Source organism: Ochlerotatus camptorhynchus, unplaced genomic scaffold (genome assembly GCF_037179485.1).
Source record: "Ochlerotatus camptorhynchus isolate MF236.1 unplaced genomic scaffold, CSIRO-AGI_Acam_v1.1 ptg000177l, whole genome shotgun sequence".
Taxonomy (NCBI): Eukaryota; Metazoa; Arthropoda; class Insecta; order Diptera; family Culicidae; genus Ochlerotatus; species Ochlerotatus camptorhynchus.
This window is the reverse complement of record NW_027040667.1, coordinates 1,270,004-1,285,265: the sequence shown is the minus strand read 5'-3', so window position 1 is coordinate 1,285,265 and position 15,262 is coordinate 1,270,004. Positions and strand designations below refer to the sequence as shown.

The following is a 15,262-nucleotide window of genomic DNA, read 5'->3' as shown; positions in this document are numbered from 1 at the left end:
CACAGCGGGCTTCAAAAAATACGTTCTCGACGACATTTTTCTAGCTCCGCTTGGCGGAAATTCTTTCTCTCTCACTATCTCTGCATAGCATCGGCCGAAGAGAACGAGAATTGACAACATAAAAAATAGGTAGGTACTGCACGACTGCCGGAGTGATTCGTGATTTAGGCGTAATTTTAGTAGAACACCCAACAAAAGACACCGAATTGGCGAATACTGAGAGCGGAAGGGAGAGAATTAGGTAGTGGTAATAAGTCGATATCCCTTTTATTTCATTGCACGCGCAGCTCAGCTGCAGTCAGTCTTGTAAGCGGCCACGGTAGTCGACACATTTTCTGTGATAATTGACTGCCCTTGCCTCCGACACTTGCAAAACAAGCTATCATAGTACACTACCAAACTAAAATGTCGTATGACAGGCTCTGTCATACGACACTGTCGCCGAAGACCGTCACGAATGTATGTATATTAGTTTTTCTCATAATAAGAGCTGCTGATGGTGTGCTTGTGTGAATTCTGAAAATAACAAGCAATGATGTCCTAGTAATACTATTTCTGATCAGAAATGTTTTGATTTACACCAAATTGAGGAATTACAACGAAATCGTACATGTCATATGATAGCTATTTTGATAATTTTCTTTTAGCTCGAATGTTATTCTACCGCTCGTGTTGTGTGAGAGAGACGACGGTAGAGCACGAGTGTTCGAATAAAAACAGACTGTCGCGCACGACAACGAAGCGAGTGTAGTAAAAACGTCAACTGTTTCAACCCCTGGCTGCAGTGCTATTTAGATGGAGGAGTGCGCAGCTTAGCTACTTTTGCATTCTACTATGAAGAGCTAGCATCCGCGTCAATTATGTCGTAAGAACCAGTGTTACGAATGGGCATGGGCACGGGCCACTCACCGTCTCTTATAATTCAATAATACATTATTTTATCATTTCTGTGCACTTCATAAGACGATCTTAGAAATTTAGGATATAAATACAAACGTTAGCAAAGTCCTGCAAATTTCAATGAACTTTGTGAACTTCAGAAAAATTTAATAACATTCACAATACAACACTAAATTTCCTAAAAAAATTTCGGAAGTTCTGCTTATATGCGATTTTTCTTACAATTCGACAAGCTTCTCACAGGGTTGCATCTATGAAAATTATTGAGTATTTATGATGTTTGCTGAGTTAAAAAAAAGTTTCAAAACACATGTGCAATACACAAAATTAAAGTGAATTTTTTGGAACTCTTCTAAAGCTTACAAGAATGTTTTGAAGTCCACAGATATAATTATTCCAAAGACCTTCAATTCATTCATTAGTACTCTTTTGGTGGATAAGTAATTATTCTGAAGATCTCATATTGTTCAATAGCTCAAATCATTCCTCTAAGATATTCTTGCAAGAAAGTGCCTGAGGTCGGTTGAACACACTCACGATGATAGATGAGCGGTGTAAATGCGGAGGCAGATGCTAACACTCGATGACGATGATCCGTGTGCAGGTATGCGTTACCACACACCGATAGTGCGCAAAATGGTTGGCGAATTGGCAATCGCAAAAACAATTTTCCTTCCAATGATGCCGAAAACACACTTTCTTCTCAGAAAAAACTCACTTTTAGTTAATTATTTAGCTGGGAACTCTAAGCGAGAAACAACTGTTAATTTAAATCAAGCGAATAGCGAGAAGTCGACCGTACTTCTTGCTAGGACGCAGTGGAGTGAAAAAAATCATTGTTGAACAAGTTTTGACTTTCAGTGACCACGGTTTCTGTTGGTCCATGCTGAGCCTGTGGCAGACTGATATTGGCAGCTAATAAGCATTCAAAAATTATTGATCCTTCTTCAATTAAGTTTGAATGTAAGGATTCACCAGAGTCTACAGGATAAAAATCAAGTAAAAATTGAAGTAAACAATATTTTATAATAAATTAATAATTTTCAAATTTAAATGTTATTACCGTCATTGTGAGTAGTTTCACATATCTCATTCTCAATCGCCGTTATTTCGGTATGAGAAACACAATAGTAATCCTGCGACTGCCCTGTTATTTCGTATCTTGCTGAACGATCTACCAATCCGAAGCTTTCTTCTGGCGTGAAGTTGCTGGTTGCATTAGGGTAACCAACTTGAATTGGACCCCTACATATTTTGGACCCTTTTCATATATTTTCCTCGCTTACTGTCTAGTTTCTTCAAATTCATCTGGGTTGATGTTGTAATTACATTCTTTCAATTACTTGCTATGTCTCAAGATCATTAGTTCACCTCAAATTGCTTACAATTGCTCAATTTAAGCAGTTTTAGAAAATGTTATCGACAAAGTTTCATGTTTCGACGTTTGTCAAGAGGAATCGGCGTTAGTGTACTTGTTTTAAATTTGGTCTAAAATATACAATTCAATGATTTGTTTTTATCAAATCAGTTTATCTGACTTTGGAAGATGTATTTCACGTGTTATAAAGATTTCACCTTAAGATTTTACTTAAAAAGTATTAAATAAAAAGATCGCAAAAAAATGTTACCAACTTATTTTGGACACTTATCAAATGAGAATCATCAAAAGAGCGACAAAAAAAATCCGGTTGGTCGATCGTGCTATTATCTCAGATTTCTGATTAAATTGGTAAGTAAATCAATCAAAATTATATGAATTCATTGTTTTTACATATGTTTCTTGTTTATCAGGCGATTCAAAATGGGAAAAACGGCAAAACACGTAGAGTGGTCCACTCCGAGTTTTCCTAGTTTTCCTAGTTCCTAGTTTTCCACAAAAGTTTTCCTATCTCCCAAACGCATTTAACTAAGGGGCTGTTCATAAACTACGTAGACGCTTTAAGGGGGTGGGAGCGCTTGGCAGATGTCTACGGTCCATACAATTTTTTAAATTTTGTGTTTGAGACTGTCTTCTACGGAAGGGTGGGGGGGGGGGTTGAAATCTCTCAAAAACCGTCTACGTAGTTTATGAACAGCCCATACAAAAAATAATATGGACTGCAAGCATAGAGTCAGGTCTCCGTATTAAGATATACTTCTGAATGATTTTTTTTTATGGTATGATCAGTTGTTTCTTTATGTTATATTATATTTCCTCCAGTAACTCGCGCCAACTTTTGTAACACGAATACTCACGCGTTGTACTTTGTACAACAGTGTGAGTTTTCCATTTCCATTTTGCAGCCGAGCTACCAATCGATCTGAAATCAGCGAGTATTCCTCAAAAAACTTGCTTTTAACTAAACAAGCTAAATATTTATTACAGTTAACCCCCAAAATATGCGGATAGTAGAGAAAATGTAAATGGAAACCGCGTAAATGGTGTCCATACTACGAGGGTTCTGACTTAATTGGTTACAACATGGAATATCTCGAGATCCTGACCAGATAGAAAGTTACTGTCTTTGCCAAAGTAGTTCTAGAGATCATAACCTTTTTGCTGGTGGACAGTAGTTCAAAATTTACTCACTACATAGCGCTAGTATACATGTGAAGTTCTCGCATGTGATATATCTCGAAATCATGACCAGATAGAAAGTTATTGTCTTCGAAAAAGTTGTTCAGGAGTTCAAAGCCTATAGTTCAGAATTTTTTCACTATATGGTGCAAGTATATACGTGAAATTCTCATATAAAATATCTCGAAATCCTGATCATATAAAAAGTTACTGTCTCCGGCAAAGTTGTTCAGGAAGTCAAGGCTTTTTTGCTGGTGGACTTAAGTTCAGAGTTTTCTCACTTTGCAACGCTAGTATACATGAGGAATTCTCGCATATAAAATATCTCTAGATCCTGACCAGACAGAAAGTTACTGTCTTCGGCAAAGTTGTTCAGGATGTTAGGATCTTTTCGTTGGTGTACAGTAATTCAGAATTTTCCCTTTACGTGGCACTAGTATGCCGGTCATTCAGAGATATTTTATATGCAAGGATTTCACGTGTCTTTCAACGTCACCTAGTGAGAAAATTATGTACTTTCCACCAACGATAGGGTTTGATCGCCTGGACAACTTTGCCGATTACAGTACATTTTTAGCAGGTCTTGAGATATATCATATGCGAGAATTGCACGTATATACTAGTACCATGAAGTGAAATATTCTGAACTACCGTCCACTAGCCAAAAGGCCTTGATCACCTGAACAACTTTGCCCAAGACAGTAACATTCTATCTTGTCATGCTATCTAGATATTTTATATGAGAGAATTTAACGTGTATACTAGAACTACATAGTGAGAAAATTCTGAACTATTCTACACCAAGCAATAGGCTTTGACCTCCTGAACAACTTTTTCAAAGACAGTAACTTTCTATTTGGTCAGGATCTCGAGATATATCATATGCGAGAAGTGTATATGTATACAAACGCCACGTGGTGAGAAAATTCCGAACTACTGTCTACCAGTCGAAAAGTTTTGACCCCCTTAACAAGTTTGCTCAATACAGTAACTTTCTAGCTGGTCAAGAACTCGAGCTATTGTATATGCGAAAATTACACGTATATACTAGTGCCTCGTAGTGTGAAATTTCTGAACTACTCAAAAAACGAAAAGAGCTTGACTTCCTGAACAACTTTGCTGAAGGCATTTACTTTCTATCTGGTCAGGATCTCGAGATATTCCATGTTGTAACCAATTAAGTCAATCCCACGTAGTATGGACACCGTTTACGCGGATTCCATTTACATTTTCTCTATTATCCGCATTTTGGGGGTTAATTGTAATCAAAGTTTAGCTTTTTTAGTTCAAAACAAGTTTTTTGAGGAATACAAGTTGGTTTCAGATCGATTGGCAGCAACAAAATGGCAATGGAAAACTCATATGTGTTGTACAAAGTACAACAGCGCGAGTAACGGGGGGTTAACTTTTATGCATACCGTAAAACGGGGTGTAATTGATCAGTGGGGCAAAATTGATCGCTGAAATTTCTCGTGATATTTTTTCATGTGTAACATGTTTTTCGTTACTAAGCGTACGAATGTATCTTTGTATGCATTGTAAAAATATTATGCATAAGTACAATATTGGGTATACTCAGCGATCAAATTCACCCCGCTGATCAATTTCACCCCGTTTTACGGCACCTTCTTTGAAAATTTTCCCACCTAGACGGACCTAACAAATGCGAGATAGGAAGAAGTGACCGTCGTAATTAATTTTAGGCTCATAGGTTGAAAGAACTTTAGCATGTCCAAAATATATTCGTTCGCATTCAGTGTGTCCAAAATATATTATGGACACTGTCCAAAATCAAGTGGAAGGGTCCAAAATATGTGAATATCATGATGTGAAAAGAATTATTTTTCGAGTATATATCAATAAATAAAACATCTAGTGACATTTTACATCCAAGATGAGTAGCTTTCGAACACAACCGCATGTAAATTGCATAATAATAATAAACAAATAATATTATTTTGACATAAACGTGACCTCACTTCCTCTAGGGGTCCAAAATCAGTTGGTTACCCTAATATTCGGTTGTACGAACTTGAGAAAAAAGAATCGAATGATACGTTCCTCTCGAGTAAGATTAGATACATCGCCTTGTATATTTTGCATTGTCTGACAACCAATCATGTCAACTGCTTGAATGATGTCATCTACAGGAACGGGGAAATGCTTGGACGATGATGGTGATGTTGATTGCGGAGGAATAGCTTGTAGCACTCTTGGCAGATCCATATTGTCCTGCGTTGGTGGATTTGGCTCTGTTGCATCCATAAGGCCGTGGCAATCGAGACAGGTAGTATCTATATCGACATCATGAGTACCCAGCCAACCAGATATCGTATATAATTGCATAGAAAAAATCGTTAAGCTGTATATTTTTAGCCAGATTCGTATATGTTAGCACCATAAATCGGTTTATGTATATTTAAAACTGTATTTCATGAATAACTGTGATTAAGATACGATTCAGTATATAACATCGTATTAATCTATTTGAAAAGTCGTAATTTGTCGCATTACTCGTATGTGTTGCAACATTATGATTGATATATAGTTTTGGGTATGTTATTAAAATAAATCGTATGTTTTATGATGGAAAATCGTACGAAGAGTTAAATGGAATCCCAATTGTGTACATTGAATCAATGTTATCATTTGACTAATCGTTTCTTGTTACAGCTGCGAACAAGCAATAAAAGTATTTAAAATGAAGCAGTTTTTATTGAAAACTAGATTGAAAATTATGAGAAAGAGTGGAACATACAGTCGCCTTCGGAAAAAGTATAGTCAAAGTTACAAACGTTATAAAAATCGAGAAACCTATCCCCTTTCCGATGACACTTTTGTGGTGGATCAGAATGCATATTCTGAACAAACCTCAACTGTTTTGGAAGATGCTGTAATAGTGGATCAGAATATGAATCCAACAATTTCTCGCACAGGTTATGCAGAACAAAAAGGTAAAATGAAAACACAAAATAATTATAAACCTAAGCTTTTATTTTGTTATTATTTTAGACCAAAAAGCAGACCTTATAAGTTCCATTAGAAAATGGGCTACGAGCTTTCAAATATCACACTCAGCTTTACAATCCCTCACTACAATGTTGAATGAAATCCTGCACCTGAACCTTCCAAAAGATCCGCGAACCTTAATGGCAACTCCCCGGAATTTAAATATAAACCAAATTGAAGATGGCGGTTGGTATTGGCACAACGGTCTGGAATTTTGCTTAAAATCCGTTTTAAAACATTTAACAAATCCACTGATAATTTCAATTAATATTAATATTGATGGCCTTCCGATTTACAAGAGCTCAACGAAAAATTTGTGGCCTATACTGTTCAATATTCAGGAACTCCCTGATATTAAGCCGCTCATCATCGGAATTTTCTATGGTACTAGCAAACCCAAAGACGCCTCTGAGTATTTGAATCCCTTCGTAGAAGAGTTGCTCCAATTACTGGAATCTGGCTTGGAAATAGATGGTAACCATGTTTTGATAAAAATACGATGTTTTATCTGTGATACACCTGCACGTGCATTTATCAAAGGTGTGATCAATTTCAATGGCAAATACGGTTGCATCAAATGTACCACTAAAGGCACTTATTCACAAATATCAAGAACAATGGTGTTTCCTGATATCAATGCGTTCAAACGATCAGATGCATCTTTTAGAGCAAAGGAATACTTCAATCATCAACGTTGTGGTACGCCTCTTACTAGACTTCCAATTGATATGATTGAGGATATTATTGTTGCTGATTCGTTGCACCTGTTGGAGTTGGGAGTCATGAAGAAACTGCTTAATGGATGGAGAACTGGCTGTATGTCGATGAACGCAAAATGGAGCACATTTGAAAAGAGGCAGATTTCAAATCTGTTGATTTGTGTGCGGTTTCCCATGGAAATTCATAGAAGAATGAGGTCGTTGGATTTTGTTTCTCTATGGAAAGGATTAGAGTATCGAAACTTTTTGAATTATGCTGGCATAGTCATACTAAAGGATTATTTACCTGACAAATATTTCACCCACTTTCTTATCCTTTTTTGTGCCGTTCGTATTTGCTCTGTTAGTAGATATTCAAACTTATTGGAAATTGCACGATCGCTGTTTAACGATTTTTTGATCCAATTCAAATCATTGTACGGTGTTGAATTCATGACAAGTAACATACATAATTTATGCCACGTAGTAGACGAGGTTGCAAAGTTCGGTCCTCTATCAACGCTTTCTGCATATCCATTTGAAAATTGCTTGCATTCATTGAAAAAAATGATTCAAACAGGTCCTAATCCATTAGCTCAGGTAGCAGCTCGTGTAACAGAAAGCATGCAAATATATGAGTCATTCAGTGTCCTTCAGCAGTATAAGTCATCTGATAATGCCACTGTGCGACAGAAATTTGTAGACGATAAAAAGTCAAACGAAAACAAGTTGGTTTTACCACAATTTATACTCTCTACCAATTTCAAAGATAAGTGGATATTAACTAATGATCAAGAAATAATGGAATTTTCAAAAATGAGTAAAACTAAATTAGGATATTTTGTTGAAGGAAAAATTATTTCATCTATAACGAACTATTTCGAAAAACCATTCAGATCATCCTATCTACACGTATACATAGCAGAACTTACATTTTTAGAAAAACGGACTATTGATGTCGACTGCATTTTTTGCAAATTAGTTGCAATCCCTAGAGTTGAAGGTGTGGTATTTGTTCCACTTATACATACAATTGTTTAATAAATAAGTTTTATGTTTTGGATTTTTCCTTTAATAAAAACACACGAATGATTCTTTATTATCAAATTCAACCATTGTTAGAACAAACAAAAAATAGCATATCTGTTCGAAAATCTATGAATGCAAGGAAGCATGAACAGTGCATATTAATTAATCAAATGAGTTGTCATTTGAACTCATGCTCATCTCATTGTCGTCTTCGTGTTCAGTGTCAGCTTCATTTGCTTCTGGGTCCATTGCCTCATTCTGAGCATCTTGCTCATTTTCTTCAGCACTGTCGGTTTGGTCTAGATTAAGAGGATCTTCTCGTTTGATGTTGGTTACAGTTTCATCATCTTGAAGCGGTCTCTTAATCCTTTTCTGTTTGCGTGCCGGACGACATGCAGACTTACGCAACTGCTTACTTGTGCTACGAGACTTACTATATCGAAATAGGCGGTTTCTACAGAAAGCCTCTAATTTCTGTTGACTGTATGTTGGATCTCCAATACATACAATTTTCACCAACAGCTGCAAAACATTGCCGAATTCTCTGAAGCCTCGTTTTGACTTTTGCCCACGACTGATACCGGTCCAGGTGAAGCGGGTCCAAAATTCCCTCGTAAACAAACAATCCACGATCGTATAGCATGCATTGTCTCCATTGTCACTGTACGAGTTCGGTGGAATGATCCGTGTAAAGTATACGAGCTGTAAAAAATAAAATTAGAAATGAAATTTAATTAAAAAAATTGAATTCATTACATATTTCTTGCAGAGATCTTCGTTTCCCAACTTAACATTCCAATCGTGCAGTTGAACTTCGTTATCAATACGCATGTGATTCTCAACCGGGTCGTTGGCTACGTCTGAAACTAGCTTAGTGGAATCTTTGGCGTTCATTTCTGTCAGAGCGGCCAATCGAGAAAAATGATCGCCGAAGCATTTCTCCACGACAGTTTCAACAGTAATTTGAATAAACTGCTGCAAATCATTCTTGAGCTCCGCGTATTTGATAGCTCCCCCATTCCCTGTAATAATAATGATAAAATAGAATTTAGTGAATGCTAGCTCCTTCTTTGTACGTTTATCATTGATTATTTCAACGTAATGGTAAAATAAAAATGACGTAATTTATGCATGACTCCTTACTTATAATCTTATTAATTCTCCTTTACCTGTTATAATATGATTATCCATGGTTGTTGCTTGATCCGTCATAGCATCCGATACGAAGTAAAATTCGTCTCCTGTACAATACATCGGCTCTGAATCTGTAGGCAACGTTTCTGAAACCACAAATACGTAGATTTGTTATGAAAGTTTATGTAGAACTCATAATTCAAGCTTGACATCGTTCCCTAGATAATGTTTTCGTAGCTTGTGTACATTCCTTAAAAATATATTATTTTTTAATTTTAATTAACATTCTAGGCAAAAATGTCATGCATCCAGTTGCTAAAAAATCTAGCGAGGAACTGCGGTATATTTTTAGCCCAACCGTATTAGTTTAGTAAGAGTTAAAGACTAACTAAATGCAGTAATTTCATCGAATCATACTCGCAATACGCCATTTCGAAACGTTTGCCTTATTTACTCACCAATGATCACTGTATTGGAAGTTTCTCCACTTAGCATTTGAGATTCTGGTGGTGCCATTTGTGGCATCACTGAACGAGGGGGTTGTATCATCGGCATTGGTTTCATCACAGGTGTTGACGGAATCATTTGTCTAATAACCATCGGCTGTGCTTGCTGCAGTTGAAAATTCTGGGGCTGCGAAGAAAATGTCATTTCCATCCGTGTAGGTTCTGTGGTCTCCTGGATTTCACTGCCGCTTGGTTGACAGACTGGATTAGCGGATGCGACGTCTTCCGATAGCGTTGGACAACGAAGTTCCTGACTTTTGCTCGGTGCTTCTTGAATAGCTGTTTGAAGGGATGGTAAATATCATTCGTTTTCAAGATATGATTGAATCTACCTGCAAACATGGCATTGTAATCTTTGTTTTGTTTCTTCATTGGTTTCTTCTGCGGTTTCAGTTTTTTCTTTTTTCCCTCTACGTCCGAGACTTCTCTCTTGGCCAGCTCATCTGCAGCTTTCTCTGCCGCTTGGAAATTACGAACTTTTTTCCAAACAATAACCGGAATACGCTTGGCAGCACCGTTGAACTCCGCTCCAATTACACGCAATGCCTCTATTTTCTCGTTGGTTATTTTTGGCCACATCAAGTTTCCATTCTTAATCCAAGACACCGGTACCGCCAGCACTTGAAACTTTTTATTTTCAATAAATTGTACAACCGCGAACATTTTTAATCTGATTTATTTTGTCGTTCTCTCGTCACTACTAAACAGGAACACAACATCGATTGCGGGGCGTATTTTGTTTTGGTTTGCTTGGCGTTAGCAGTGATGCCAAGAACACTAGATCACCAAAACCGTTTTTTTTTACAAAATCATTATTAATCGTGAATTTGTTTGTTCGCAGTGCGAACCCGAACTTTTTGACAGTTCGAACCTCGACCCGTGCCACGTTATAAAAACAAACGATCAAACTGACGTTTGCTAGAAAACAAGCAGACCCTACCCGATCCAGGTTGGAACTGGATAACAAACAAATTCGCTATAAATTTTAGTTTTTTCTTCAACAAAATAGATTTGCCTTGCTGCGTATTAGGCAAATAAATTTGCATAGCATTACATTGGGAAAATGTTTGAAAAACATTTAACAAACAAAGATTTTACTAATACTGATATCAGCAAATATTTTCCATTTAGGCATACATGTACTGGCTTGAAAAAATATACATGAATAAAAGCATAAATATTCCATACATATTTTTTTTATAATCTAAAACCCAAATAAAATAAATCTGCAACACTGTACGCCGTAGAAGCGATAAAATAAATTAAATCGTATATTACGGCATTCAAAATCACCACACTTCGCAGAAAGTCAAAATAGTCGTATATCACATTGTGAGTCGGTGTACCGGTTAATGCAATCATATTATGGGTCATATGGTATCGTGCATCTGTACAGTCATACGACTTTGGTGATAATAATGTCGTTTATATGTGAAACAAAAATCGAAAGTATAAAAATAGAATACATAGTATGTATTGATTCTCTGTTTGATGTGAAAACATACAAAATCACTGGTTTAATCGTACACCAACTGGTGTAGTGCAATAGTAACGCAACTCTCAATGCAATCATCGAGGGTTCGAATCCCAATTGAGGCAGATAATGTCTAAAGAATTAAAAAATGATTATGGAAACTATAATTATAATACAATGTGGCTTATGATGCATAATAAACATAATTTGTAATTTCGGAGTTAATGAATAGATATGTTTTTTTTTATTAATTTATTAATGATGCTACTCTGAAAGTCGCATACTGTTACAAGAAATCATTCTAGAGTCATTATAGTAGAATAATATTAGAATCTTCTAATCGTTTTAATGTAAAGTATATCGTATGACAAACTAAAATGAATCGTATGTTTCTTTGGAAAAAATCGGCGAAATCAAACAACAATTTTACTTCAAACGTATAACATGCCAAAGAATATCGCCATAATCAACATTAATACACGTATATGGCCTCCAAACTAGTACGTATATAGGTTTTAAGTGCAATATATACGGCTTCTGTGAAGGTATATCATTATGTATTATCTATTTGTAACTTCAATATAGCAACCCAAATGTTAGCTGGGTAGCTGTATCGATGGTCTCTGCTACTTCCACTACAGTTGGAACATTTACCTTTTGAGCTAAGCATTTCGAGTAATCTACTTTGTCCGGATTGAAAGGATGCAACCCACAAACGCGGAAGCCGTTAATAATGCTCTGTGGCTTGATTCGATCTTCTACAGCCTTAGCCAACGCTTTGCCAAAATGTGGCAACGTGAATACTTCACCATAGTGTGCCAACCGCCATTCCTCCACAACCTGCCTCCATTTATCTTTAAGTGGCTTAAAAATGGCAACATCGCACGGTTGCGTAATGTGGGTAGTATTTGGATACAATGTAATTAATATAATACCCAACGATTGGCATAAATCCACCACTTCCAGGGCCTTATGGGAAATGTGACCGTGCACATATAATATCCCTGGGAACTGTACATTTTCTTTGACAAGAAAAGGTTGAAAGTCTTTTCTTATGTACTCGGAAAAGGTATGAGCAGTCTTCCAACCACGTTTTTCGGAGACGAGCCAGCCAACGGCTGAAAGTCTCCTTAATAAAGATATAAAAAAAAAAAAAAATCCAACCACGTTCGCTGACCCCAATAAGCCAGTCAGGTGGAAATCCTTCAGCGACCTCTTTTCGTACTCGCTGTCCAGGTAAAATTACCTGCGGAATCACAACTGCACCTGCCGCGCTAAAGGAGAACATTACAGTAAAATTTTGTTTTCCTGCAGCCTGCTCCACTTCGTAAACGTTTCTAGATCCTTTTCGAGCGATCACTTCTCTAGTTTTTGCGTGAAGGTTAAACGACGTCTCATCACTTTTCCATACCCTAGAAGCATCTAGCAGTATCTCTGAGACATCGTTCTTCTCTATCCAATCCTTTGTCATGTTAAACCATCCTCGGATGTCACCTTCACTTACACGGTCACTGGCAGTTGTTATAGATTCCGGTGTGCGCAAAGAAAACCCAGGATTTCTGCGCATGAACGATTTGAACCATTTTCGCCCTAAGACCATAATTTGATGTCACTTTGTAACTCATTACCCAAGATGACCTGCTGCTTACCTGGTTGACCATCCTTGAAAGGTGTTTTCCGAGAGTCTTGCACAATGAATTCGTTCACTTTGAATTTTAAAGTTGCTTGTGAGACCGGAAACCCCCTTTCCTGCATGTTGGTTAACCACTGAATGATTTTCTTCTCCTCTGAATCCGTCAGTACCGATCGTGGTCCCCGGGTGATTTAATTCTTCCACTTGCCGCTCATCCTATACCGGATTGTTGATACCGGAACACCATACGTTTTACATGCTGTGTGGCGGGACATTCCATCTTTTATTCGTTGGATGCAAAGCTGTATTGACTCTTCTACGCACCTTTCACTCCTGGGTTTCTCAGCCGTCTTTCCCATTTCACTAAAAAAAAATCATATTCGTACACTGGTCAAGTTATGAAACAATGTTTCTCCTTACCTTCGAATACGATCCAATCCAAATGGAAGTAGGAATTCCGAATCGAAGAACTATTAGCAAAAACCTGGGACGGGACTTGACAATCGAGCTTCTCACTCTTCTTAATGTTTTTGAAGAATGCCCTTCGGAAAGTTGTGCGTGGTGTTTGACGGAGTTGGCCAATGATGCCAGGAATGTAAAATGTTTTTTTTTCTATTTTAATTTGGATTTAATTCGGAGTTTCTACCGCAGTTTAGCAGCTTGTACATTATTTTTGTTCTGCACAATAAAAACAACCATAAACAAATAACAATGTCGGCTGGCATCGCATAAAACACGCAGTACACTCATTTTTTCAACTTTCCTTTCGCAAATATAAACAATTAACAACGCCGTTGACGTTAACATTGATTACGGCATCACTGTTAGCCAGGTTGATGCGATCCCTCTGTCCTTTTTATTCCACGATTGCTACTTTCAAATCGACCAATCAGAAACTGGCTCGGATTTGACAGCAAATTGGCTCGAAATCGCTACCCGTTTGTCAAGTCCCGTCCCAGGCAAAAACCAACAATAAACGCTGTCAAAGGCTCGCTATCACACTAGTGCCAATTAGCGCACACTATGATCCGATGGTCCAGTTTTTGGCCGTAGTTAAAGCGAAATACCGACTTCTTTTGCTTTCAAGTTTAAAACTTGAATAGTTTACTCAACAATTACATGATATATCAAATTATTTGCTCCATATTTCCATTGTTACACACTAAATCAAAGAGACTGACTTTTAGCCATATGGTTAACGAATTGTCTCATATGACGGAGTCATTACTTCAAACAAGTCCCATCGCTTCAATTTGAATTGTAAAACATTGCAACTTTTGCCTACAGCTCAAGTATGTATTGCTCTTTGAAATTATAATCATTCAGAGATCTATATTTGTGTAGCATCGTATAATTTTAATGATTTATCCACTAAGGTCAATTACTGGACCAAGGGCAAAAACTGGCTTACGTGCCCTATTTGCACTTAATTTTTTTCTTTCCTTTATTTAACGTCGGTCTCTGTTCCGCAATCTAGTGCCAATCACCGACGGACATCGATTGCCATCCATTGACGGCAATCGAATGTGCAGGAAGGCAGCTTCCACACCTGCGTAGGATATCGCACCCATTCACAACACACATGGGCCGGGACCAACGGCTTTACTTCCCTTCCGAAGGAAGACGTGACCAGAGATTTTTATGCCTCAGAAAAATCCCACCGACCTCGGCTGGGATTGAACCCAGACCCGTCAGAGCAGTCACGCTTACCACAACACCACCGGCGCCGGCTTATTTGCACTTAATGCATGATAACAAAACTGACGATTTTAATGAAATTATTGAACAGCTAACAGAAAAGTTTTCGAAAGAAGATACAACGAAAACTGAGAAATTTCAGTTCTTGACGGTATTTACCTAGATCATGGACAGTTCAGAAAATAACGGACACATTTAATACAACCAGGTATATGGCAACACAATCTTAACAACTTTTAAACGATAAAGGTGTACAACTCCACTATTACTTCAAAGTTAGACAGTAGATTGAGTGATGATTCGAAGGTACTTGTTCTGCAGTTTTTTGAGAACGATGAAACCAGCAGAGCAATGCCTGGGCAGCGTGATTGCGTAACAATAAGAAAGGATGGTAAGCATCAGTCAGTTCAAAAAGGTTATTGACGACCACTTTACGTGAGTCCTACAACCGATTCAAAGAATTAAATAGTGAAGTACAAGTTGGGTTTTCAACCTTTGCGAATCTCAGGCCCAAGAATTGTAAAGTGTTAACTAGTTCAGGGACACATAATGTGTGTGTATGTACTATTCATTAAAATGTTAATTTGAATATTCACAACTTAATGAAATTTGATTTGTCCATTG

At 37.3% G+C, this 15,262-nt stretch overlaps 2 protein-coding genes and 1 pseudogene across 2 annotated transcripts in view; 1 reads left to right on the top strand and 2 right to left on the bottom strand.

The window, feature by feature from the left end:
* The window catches only part of LOC135701821 (neuropeptide SIFamide receptor-like), a 614,024-nt gene that overhangs the window by 431,785 nt on the left and 166,977 nt on the right, over positions 1-15,262 (top strand). The gene's annotated exons all lie outside the window — the stretch shown is intronic.
* Positions 8,356-9,843, bottom strand: LOC135701853 (uncharacterized). Its single transcript, XM_065222795.1, has 3 exons — positions 9,786-9,843; positions 8,950-9,215; positions 8,356-8,895 (listed from the first exon to the last, which is right to left on the bottom strand). Exons 1-3 carry the CDS (start codon positions 9,841-9,843, stop codon positions 8,356-8,358), a joined length of 864 nt encoding a protein of 287 aa, XP_065078867.1.
* Positions 9,975-13,215, bottom strand: LOC135701852 (uncharacterized; annotated as a pseudogene).

What these genes read in the sequence shown, in the direction of transcription:
- LOC135701853 (XM_065222795.1), bottom strand. Translation starts at nt 9,843, where the DNA reads ATGGCACCACCAGAATCTCAAATGCTAAGTGGAGAAACTTCCAATACA. An exon ending in TTCCAATACAGTGATCATTG is followed by an intron (nt 9,216 to 9,785) that starts GTGAGTAAATAA and finishes TTATTATTACAG; the next exon opens with GGAATGGGGGAGCTATCAAA. An exon ending in AAGATCTCTGCAAGAAATAT is followed by an intron (nt 8,896 to 8,949) that starts GTAATGAATTCA and finishes TATTTTTTACAG; the next exon opens with CTCGTATACTTTACACGGAT.